General features: G+C 42.7%; 1 protein-coding gene and 1 pseudogene across 3 annotated transcripts in view; both read right to left on the bottom strand.

Annotated features, from left to right (window-relative positions):
• Positions 1-1,966: 1,966 nt before the first annotated feature.
• The window catches only part of mgaa (MAX dimerization protein MGA a), a 28,019-nt gene continuing 19,034 nt past the window's right edge, over positions 1,967-10,951 (bottom strand). For 2 of the 3 annotated variants that reach the window (XM_088354408.1, XM_088354406.1), the window contains 6 exons: positions 9,532-9,643; positions 9,231-9,321; positions 8,767-9,086; positions 3,618-3,764; positions 3,395-3,475; positions 1,967-2,441 (listed from right to left, as the gene is read on the bottom strand). In XM_088354408.1, coding sequence (XP_088210534.1) covers positions 2,119-2,441; positions 3,395-3,475; positions 3,618-3,764; positions 8,767-9,086; positions 9,231-9,321; positions 9,532-9,643 — 1,074 coding nt within the window. In that variant the 3' untranslated portion in view covers positions 1,967-2,118. The remainder of the gene's footprint in view (positions 2,442-3,394; positions 3,476-3,617; positions 3,765-8,766; positions 9,087-9,230; positions 9,322-9,531; positions 9,644-10,951) is intronic. The other variant, XM_088354407.1, reaches the window with a different exon arrangement.
• Positions 10,599-10,770, bottom strand: LOC148352136 (U2 spliceosomal RNA; annotated as a pseudogene).

Raw genomic sequence — 10,951 nt, 5'->3', positions numbered from 1 at the left:
AGGTTTTCTTCACGTTCTCCATTCGGGCCCCGGTGCTGTGGAATGCTCTTCCCCCTGAGATCCGATCTGCAACCTCAGTGGAAATGTTTAAATCTAAGCTTAAAACTCACTTCTACTCTATAGTATATGAATAACCTATACCTTTCGTGGACAATATCTCTTTTTATTATTATTATAGTATTGTTTGTGATTGCAACCTCCTTTGCTGTCTGGTAATCCTGGAAGGGTGATACCACATGAGCGGTCCCTACTCAAGGTTTCTTCATTTTTCTCATGTTGAGGTTTTTGAGTTTTTCCTTGCCCTCATGTTGGTTCCAGATCAGGGGATGGTGTAATAATAGTCTGAAAAAATAGTCTGTGTAATAACCTGTGAAGCCCTTTGAGTGTCTTTGTGTTTAAGGGCTATACAAATAAAAATGACTTGACTTGGGTCATGGCTTGTAATTAGGGTGGGATTCTGGGCCCTAAAGTCGGACCAGTTGAAGAACCAATGTTCTATGTGAACTGCAATCGCCCAGAAGCAATTTACTGTCTATACATACTGTGACACTTAGAAACAACTAGTCATCAATTTGTTAGCATGACCATATCCAAAGATGAACTCACATGTCTAGCGTGCAATTGCACCACGAGTCTGTAGGTAAAAATTGGTTTCATGTGACGTAATTCTCCAAGGTAACAGTGAGCCACTTGGCTTTTTTCATGTCATAGCTCAGAAAAAATTGCAGTGGTCATGCTGTGCCGTACGTGGTCAGAACGCTCATCAGTGCATTTTATGTTTGGGTAAGCGCTTGAACATATACTATTCTACTGGGTCAACGCCACCAAAGTGATGACACACTTTTGAGAAAATGGATGACAAGCAAATAACACCAGAAACCAGTGGTGCCTTGACATTTGGTCCAGCCTCCAGAACAATACCGGAGAACAGTTTTTTCCCCAAAAGAGAACCGCAAAGTCCAGGTACACATTTTTGGTTATGAAGGAATTTGAACCCAAGTCATGGCAGGGAGAGCGCCGAAATCTTACCACGAGACCACCAGTGAAATAGATGACACATGAAAAGGCATTGGGTTTAATCTCATTATCACACTATCTTTAGTCACAATACCAGAGCAAAGTTAATTTGACAAATGTATCACTTACAATGTTTAGATAAGAATACATTTATTGTCACTGTAACATGTGAGACACGCAACAAAATTAACATTCGTCTGTGGTACTGTGACTAAAAATATTGTGATGAGATTAGATCTGCTGCCTATCCGTTAGTCATCTATACAAATGGTGGTTCAGTGCCCAGACTACGATAAGATGATCCCGGACCTGTTCAAACTGTGCAAGGCACAACAGAAAGTTTATGTTCCATGGACATTTTTCTTTGAAGAACCCAGAGTGTGTAAAATACAGGAAAGGATTCATTGGTAAGTATCTGTTTCATCAACCCTTCCTAGGTGGAGTTTGCATGTTATCCCCATGGTTGCGTGGGTTTCCGCCAGGCACTCCGGTTTCCTCCCACATTCCAAAAACATGCATGTCAGATTAATTAGCTGGTCTGAAATTCTCCCTAGGTGTGAATGAGCGGGTGAGTAGTCTGTCTCTGTGTGCCCTGTGACTGGCTGGCAAACAGTTCAGGGTGTCCCCTGCCCACTGCCCGAAGTTAGCTGAGATGGGCTCCAGCACCCCGCGACCCTACTGAGGATAAGTGGTGCAGATGATGGATGGATGGATGGATATTTGCTTCATTAATAGGATCATTATTTTCCTACTTTTGTTTTGTGAAGAATCCCGAAGGGTTATGAATTGTGGCTTTCTGGAAAACACATTTTTTTACATTTAGGCACTACTGTAATTGTCCATTTTTTGTGACAAACTGACCCAAGGGCTCTCCATCAGAGAAGGGAGAAGTTATGTGGGCCTCACAGGGATAAACTGGGGACCACCTGACATAAACTGTGAAAGGATAGAACAGAAGTGGTCAAACTTTATTTAAATTAGTGTCACAGACGTCCAATATGCAAGAACAACGTATAAAAATAAAAATCCAGGAAAAGACCAAAAGAGTTTCAGTGAGGGGTTGCCAATTCAACGGCAGAGTGTCCGATAATCGCGGGGTCGTCACGTGGGCGGTGCCCCCCGCAGGCCAAGCGGCACCAACCTGGGCATAGGCCTCCATGATACGCCCTCCACCGGAGGAGTTGGCACCTCTGCCGGAGGCGGGCGTTCCACTTGACCCCCGCCTGCTGTCATGTGAAGCAGCGGAGGAGGGGCCACGAGATGGCTGTTAACCCCCGAGTCCTCGTCCCTAGTGGCGAGTTGGGGCTCCACCGGTGATGTGAATCCTTCTAGAGCGGGTCCTGATGTCAAGGGTGGTGTGGACTTAGGAAGGGTTGGCAGCTGCAGGGTGGCAGGAGCCAGCGGGAAGGAGTTCAGGTTGTCTGCTGGGAAGAAAAAAATCCTGTCTTAAGTTCAGGTGACGATAACATGACAGCTACATTTTTAATACTAATTAGCGTGAATGGCTACCGGTTCTTTACGCATTTCTGAAAAAACATGTTATTATGATACTACTCTGCTGCTATTCTCAATGTGTAAGGACCAAAACGGAGACAGGACCCACTTGCGTGACGTTTCTCACATGTTTTATTAGAAGAAAGGGAAAGGGTTGCGGGAAGCAGGTCGGTCCAAACGCAGAAGTAGGACTTCCGTGGCGAGAGATGGCGGTGTCGGGAACGGAAAAAAAACGTGTCGAAAGCCAGGAGAGGAGAGTAGACGAGGGGAGGATCAAAAAACGGGTCGAAGCCGGGAAACAGACGGGAGCAAAAACAGGTGGGAGTCAGGGTCGAAAAAAGCTTGCCTAGAGCAAACTGAGGTTCGCAGACGGACTGACCAAAGGAGGCAGACAGGAGTGGGTTTAAATAGGGACAGGGAGCCATTCAAGAGTCCGAGGCAGTTGGTGCCAGATAAGCGGGCACAGGTGCTTCACATAAGTAATCATGACACAATGATTTTCTGTCATGCCCCCTTAGGAAGAAGAAAACCTCAAGAGACTAAACAGTGTGATTGGGGTGTAATGTATTTAAATGAATAAAAAAACTTGCAAAAAATTATTTTATTCTATATTGACTGCACAAAAAATGCTCCACAACAAAAAACACTTAAAGTTTGAAGGATCATAAGGAAGAAACAAGATGTTTGAGTTTCTTAAACATAAAAAAATGTTCACTAGTGGAACATGTCTTATTCTGAGGAAAAACAAAAGATAAAACAAATCAGTATAGCCAAAGAGGATTACAGACAAGTTGAATACTTGCTGTTGAGGATTTGGAATTACGTGAAAGAAATGACTTTGAAAATATCATCGATTCGATGGAAAATCAATTCGCTGCCTTACCCATTGGAAGCTGTGGCAGGAATGAAAGCGGCACTTGTTGTTTGACCAGCTCAGGGACACCGAATGTGACTGGAGCCATTCCTGCAAGAATAAACACGGCATGGGCAATCTATCGGCGATTATGGGATTCAATAAACATCTGCGACTGTCCATGAATATTAAGACATGGACGCACTTCAAAAGACGTGAAACCAATCGTTTTGCAAAATCTACAGGCACAAACCTATTGCTGCTGTAGATGACGGTGGAACCAACAAAGTGTATTCAGTCAAAAGCGGGGTCAGAGTGACAAGACGTTGCCCCGGCAACGGCGCCCCAACTACCGATCGCGGCTCAGCAGGTAAGAGGGTCTGGATGCTGCTGGGGTTGCCTGCGATCAGAGCGGATCATGACACATGCACCTCCTCAAACACTCGTCTACAAGAATTGGAGTGAATAACTTTTTGGATGGCATCGTACTTTACAATGCACTATTAAAAAAAAGAAAAAAAAGAAAAGCAAAACATGCCATCGAAAGGGGCTATATTGTATTGCCAGACTGTTTAAATTGAATTTATTACTCCCTGCCCTTCTTTTTATTAGAAATAAATGAATAATTTCAAAATACCATCACCACTGTTCCACAATTAAACAACATTCTATTGTAGCTATATCATGATATTACAACCCTTTTTTTCACAAAATGACTAAAAAGTCCTTCGCAAAAAGTAAATATTTTTCAAAAATTGCACTGATCAAAATGAGAGAACAACTATGACTTCAGCATGGGTAAATATTCTGAAGGTTACAACAGTCAGCAATTAGAAGTGTACAGGCCTCTGGCATGAAAGACTTCAGCACATCTGCGACCACAGGATAGCGCTAGTTTCTCACACAGCTCTGGTTTGATTTTGGCCCATTCTTCTTCCAGCCTCCTCCACAGTCCGGTGATTGTAATGGGTTTCTTGACCATAACTTTGTCTCCAAGTATTTCCCAGAGGTTCTTTATTGGGTTGAGATCAGGACTCTGGGAAGGCCATGCTATTTATTCAATGTTTTCACCTTCAAGGAAATAGTTTATCCGTTTTGCTGTATGACATGGAGCTTTGTCCTGCATGAAGACTGCAGGCTGATTGGGCTACGAACTCAAGTAAGGAACCATGTGCTGTCGAAGAAGGTTCTGATACACATTTGCATTCATTCGGCCATGTAGCTGTACAAGAGGCCCAACTCCTGCTGGAGGAAACATGTACGGAACCATGACACTTCCACCTTTCACTGAGTTTACACACTTAGGGTTTAGTCTCCTCCCAAAGTATTGCCGAACGGTATAATTCCCATAGGACCCAGATAACATCACTGATGTGAATTCTGGACCGGTTCCCCACTGTACACACAACATTCTTTTCAGCAAAGCTCATTCTACCCTTTGGATTTTTTTTTACTAATGAGAGGTTTGGCTTTGAAACTGTGACACATTGTATGACAAGACAGATCCTTACCATGTTCACTACTGAACTGGCGAGCAATCCCTGCTGCAGTGTGGAAACCACTACCTTTGACATCCTCCACAGTGACCTTTCCTCTCTTACATTTGTCTTCCGTTGTCAGACAGCCTTCTTTGTAGTTTTGTAAAGATTCGATATTCTTGAAATCACAGATTTGGAACGATCCACTTGTCTTGCTATGGCTGATAGGGTCCTCCTTTTCAATAGAATCTGGATAACCTACTGCCGAAGGCTTTCGGTCACTTAAGAACGGCCCAACGTCTTGCAAAGTCAGTGAAACTAACTGTAGGAATGCCAATACAATAGGGGTTGACAGACAATAAATTAGCACCATTAAGAGTTCACTAATTTTGATCAGTGCATTTTTGGCAGAATACAGGTTCCTTCTTGTTGAAATGCCTTGAAAATGTGTTATAGTAGCATGGTATGGACACAACAAAATGTCCTTGAACTGTTGAATAGGTAAGAAAAACTTTTTTCAGAATTATTCTGATCTCCAGTGTAGAGACAATGCACGTAAACCCTACTTGTAAGTAGGGCTGCAACCACTAGTTGATGTTGTCCACAAAAATACATAATAAAAATAATTGACGATAGAATAGAATAGTATATACCTTTATTATCATTGTTACAAAATGGGTTGAACATATTGTGACAACAAAATTGGACGTGGCACTCTAGTTACACATTTTGACTGTAAAAAGATAAAAAATATAAAAATAATTTGTGTATATATTTGAACATAAAGGGGCAGCACGGCGGCACAGTTCATGTCTTGGGAACCTCCTGCGTGGGTTAAAATCCAGCTCCAGACTTCCTGTGCGGAGTTTGTATGTTCTCCCTGTGCTTGCGTGGGTTTCCTCCGGGCACTCCGGTTTCCTCCCACATTCCAAAAACATGCATTTCAGGTGAATTAGCCGGTCCAAATTGTCCCTAGGTGTGAATGAGCGAGTGAGTTGTCTGTCCCTGTGTGCCATGCGATTGGCTGGCAACCAGTTCAGGGTGTCCCCTGCCCACTGCCCGATGATTGTTGGGATGGGCTCTAGCACCCCCGCGACCCTATTGAGGATAAGCGGTGTAGCTAATGAGATGAGATTAATATAAAGTATTTACACAAGGAAGTGTGGGCGTGTAAAAGCAGAAGATATTTACATTGGGTGTTTACTTACAGGCGATCGCAATAGTGCAATATGCAGTAATGCAAATAGACAACATTGTGCAGATTAAGCATAGGAATGAATACATTTCTACATCTGTATGAGGTAGTGTGTTTGAATTGGTATTCCTCCTTAAAGAGCGTTTGTGGAGAGTTTCAGTTTTTTGTGCAGTGTGTATTTAGGGAGGTGGTGGCTCTGGGGAAGAAACTATCTCTGAGTTTGTTTGTTTTTGTTTTGTGTGACCTATAGCATCTGCCGGAGGGCGGCAGGTCAAAGAAGTGGCGGCCGGGGTGAGAAGAGTCCTCGATGAGGTTTTCTACTCTGCTGAGGTAGCGAGAGCAGGCCATGTCCTCCAAACTGGGCTAAGAGCAACCAACAATTCTCTGGGCTGAGTTGATGACCCTCTGAAGTATTTTCCTGTCTGCTGCCGTGCACCCAGCATGCCACACTGTAATGCAGTATGTTAGAATGCTCTCCACTGTGGCTTTGTAAAAGGACACCAGCAGCTGCTGTTTCAGATGATTTTTCCTGAGCACTCTCAGGAAATGGAGCCGCTGCTGGGCCTTCCCTACCACCGCTCTGGTGTTTGCAGACCAGGAGAGGTCGTCGGAGATGTGCACACCCAGGAATTTGAAAGAGTGGACTCTCTCTACACAGTCTCCACTTATAATGAGTAGTGCTGGGTTCTTGCTTTTCCTCCTGAAGACCAGTACGACTTCCTTTGTTTTTGTGGGGTTCAATAGGAGGGTGTTTTTCGAACACCACGTTGTCAGTGACTCCGCCTCATCCTTGTACGCCGCCTCGTCCCCTTCAGAGATGAGGCCGACCCTGGTTGTATCGTCGGCGAACTTAACAATTGTATCCGTGAGGTGGGTCGGTGAACAGTCGAAGGTGTAGAGGGTGAAAAGCAGGGGGCTCAGTACACATCCTTGGGGGGAGCCGGTACTCAGTGTTAGGGTGGCAGAGACGTGGTGGCCGAGTTTCACGGACTGTGGGCAGTTTGAGAGGAAGTCCATTATCCAGTAGCAGATGGAGGAAGAGAGTCCTAGGTGAGAGAGTGTCTCCACGAGGATCTCCGGGATAATGGTATTGAAGGCTGAGCTGAAGTCCACAAAATTTTCTAACGGAGTGAGGCATTACTGTATTTATAATTTTAAACCCTGAGTCACTCATGCGCAATAGCGTCTCTATCCTATATGGCAACATACAGACTTGACTGCGTCAACATCAAATATACGTACCAAAACTTCTAAAGATTGGGAAGATTTTAGCCTGTATACGGCGGATAAAAAGACGAGTTGCAAAGTTTGCAAAGCAGACCTTGCAAGTAGCAAGCCCCAACATTTGAAGAAAAGGCACGCCAGACAGTTGAATGTATAGGGTGCTACCTTGCTACAAATGCATTTCCCATAATATTTTCCAAACACAACAAAAGACCCACAATTCTTTCACAGGACCCTTCCTTTTTTCCTAAACGGGTGCAGAAGAGCACACACAACAGGGCCCTCGGACAGATTTTGTATTCATTCAGAGGAAGTGACCAGACTCTCCAGCTGTATAATGAAGTTTTGAACCCCCAGACTGTTCATTTGTATTCAAAAGATAATGATTTGCAGATGTGTGTCATGTTTCCGGCCAGAGATTATTTTCATTGCGTGTCTGAATTAAATTTTGCCAACTAGCAATAACTATTATAATCTATTGGAAAACTTTATTTTGAAAAGTATCAACAGGAACTCCCACTGGTCAAAGGACACGCCTTAGCTGACGGATGACAGCAGCGGAATTTAAGAGGCGCGGACGCCTCTCTCTTTTCCTTCACGCCTGCTCTACCGGGAGGTCAGCTCTAAGGGAGCCTCACTGGCCTTTGCGCCCTTGGGACAATAGGGACCAAGAAGGCCGGGCGCCATGCGGCCACCCCCCTCCCACTTTCTGTGCCCCCACGTGATGCTTTGCCTGACCTAACGGTACACAAGAAAGGATAACGGTTTTCAATGCTGGGTATAAATATCATTCCTAAACGCCGTGAAATAATTCCTGATCATTTAAATGAGTTGATTATCTAAAACTGGGTTTATTAATCAGTAATTTTATTTCTGTTCCAGAACTTTTGAGCGTTATGCCAGAATGTAAATGACAAACTTATTTCAAATTAAATGCATGCAGACCGAAGAAGAGAGGCACCAAGGACCCCCTTTTTAAGCAAAAGTTCTTTTGTTACAAACTTAGCAGTTGATCACTGAATTTACTTCACAGAATGCACATATTGGTTTTATTTATTGTTCTACTGCAACCAATGAACCTGTTCTTAATTTACAGGGATAAAACATGCTTACTTTATTTCAATTTATCATTTATTTGTCTGTCCCTAAAAATAGATGGGGGGTTATTTATGAATTTATGTCTCTACTGACCAAGCACTGTGCCTTGTAGGTTTTGGATAGGGCATTTTTATTTTTGTTCCAATCCTTAGCATGTTCAATCAAAGATGCATTTTCATCGTACCCATTTTTCTTTGGTTTATTATAATTTGCCACATTATTAAATCAACATCATGCTAAATTTAAGAAAAAAAAAAAGACTGATCCAATTATTTGACAGATCTTCTAAATAATTGGTGACTAGGCGATTATTGAAACAGTTGTTAGTTGCTGCTCCTATGTCATGCTACTGGTGTCCTTTTTAAAAAAAAACATTTTTTGCAGTCCAAACTTGCTTGCTTACTCACCACTAACAACAGGCGAAGGGTCATTGGTCCTGCACCGGTTTAGGATGTTGGGTTGATTTGTCACTCCCGAAGCGTAAAGGAAAGTGGATGCAGCTTTTGGCTGATAGACAACTGTGGCTTTGGGCAAGCAAGGAGCCAAGGTTGGAGGAGCTTGTTTTGTTGGGAGCATTGAAGTGGAGACAGAAGTGACGGCTGCCTGCTGAAATGCACCTTGGGTCTCTGTAGGGATTGTTGCTTCAGAAGTGGCAGTCAGTGGGGAAGTTGGCGGGGATCGTGGCTTGGGTGAAGGCGAGAGATGCAGCCGAATCCTGTCGTCGTTGCTGTTCGGGGGTCAGGCACATGATTTGAAGTCATTGTAGTAAACTGTAATCTCAGCAATTAGACAAAGGAAGGGTAATCTGGCATTTTTCAGGTATTAGGATTTTTCGAAATATATGATAGTTTTTAAGCTAAATACTTCCTACCTTTTTCTTTTTTTGGAAGGCGCCCGTTTCTTGGGGACATCTTTCAAGCTATTTGAACTTTTTTTTTCTGAAGTGCGGTGGGAAGTGTGACCTGGAATTCACAAGCAAAGATCAAAGTGAGATTTCATATGATGGCCGTACGTAAAACAACAATAATTAGAAAAGTGATTAGGCAGTGATGTAAAAAATAATTTTAAAAATAATTAACTCGGAGAGGCACCTCCATTCAAAGCAACCACTCTCTAAGCAACCAATAAATTGATGACAAAAATACAAGTTAAATATAAGTAGAAAACCTCACTGGTCAAAGGAGTAAGGGTGGTAAGCAATTGGTCCCTCTGCTTGGTCAGTGACCTTTTCTCCTTCTTCAGATCCTTATCCATGGTTCGGAGTCTCTTAATCATTTTGGCAGCCTAAACACAATTGTATAGATGTTTACTAGAAGATAAAATTGTTTTTATATTTCACAATTTTGGGGAAATATTTTCTTTCAAGAAATGTCAAAGTACAATTGAGCAAGATGCGACATTAATCCTTTCTGAGGTGGGGATTGCAAAGTGTAAATGCCGTATAATGGGAAATAGAAACCTATGGTAATAAGCTCCAAGCCCCCGATACTGCAGATAAACAACATTAAAATTAAAAAATATTATATAGTAAGTACTACCTATGTGTAATATTCATGTGATTTAATGACATTATAAATGACTATATACATGGAAATTAGTTTACGTTTGGTGTGACCTATCTTGAGCTAACCAAGTGAAGTAGCGGGTGGGTGCAGAGGGGGTAAAGACGGCGATGCTGGATAAAACAGAAACTGATTTTGAAACATACTTGCACGGATAATTAGAATTTCTTGCTCTAATCGCCTCCTTATATTTAATAATAGTCCCGATAGTCGATTGGTTATGGCCATGCAATTGAGGGAGGGTAGCCATTTGTGCGCTTTACTGTATTTGTATTTTTGATAATCCTAAGCTTTGTTTGCATAGTTATGTTTTGCTTGTTCCTTTAACATTACTGCAAGCCTTGGATCCATAGGGAATACAGTAAAAATAAATACTGTATTGTATTGTTGGCATGCAAAATCTTCACAAAGCACCAGATATTCTGAGGTCAATGAAGAGACAAAGTCAAAGTGGGAGGTAGTTCAGCCAAATATCGGCATTTTCATAATGCTGCGACGCAAACCAATAGCAGGGGGGTTTGGGGTTTTTAAGGGTTATTGATCTATTTTCGTTATTCATTATCCATTATCCGTTATCGGTCAGTTCATAATACGCTACAAAGCCTAGGAGCCGGGACACTTACTCTCAGCCAAAAGGCCAAGCTAAGGTCCTAGCCCTAAAGCTTTGCTGCAATCATTGCGAATGCACCGTTCCCGGAGGTACTGCTATACCGGGCCGATGCGTGGAGTGGACAGAGCGAGCTCATATTCCATCTCCGAAATGCAAAAATCAAAGATAGTGACTTCATAGAAAGTACACAAGGCCAAGCTAAGGATCTAGCATCAAAGCCTTGCAAAAGGCCAAGCTAACCTAACCACTAAGCCATTCCGCGATAGAACACAATCCTAGGATCACCAATAGCAGACCAGTATTCGGCATCAACCAATGACATAAAGGCATTTTAGAGATGTGGTTTGTCGTACACTTGAACACCGCAAAGATCTTTTAAGTTCTGAGCATGCAACTTAACTTTTAGTTGATGTATCGTGG

The sequence above is a fragment of the Urocampus carinirostris genome, chromosome 15, assembly GCF_059441175.1.
Source record: "Urocampus carinirostris isolate Australia breed hairy pipefish chromosome 15, RoL_Ucar_1.0, whole genome shotgun sequence".
NCBI classification, from domain to species: domain Eukaryota; kingdom Metazoa; phylum Chordata; class Actinopteri; order Syngnathiformes; family Syngnathidae; genus Urocampus; species Urocampus carinirostris.
This window is presented reverse-complemented; position numbering and strand designations above follow the sequence as displayed.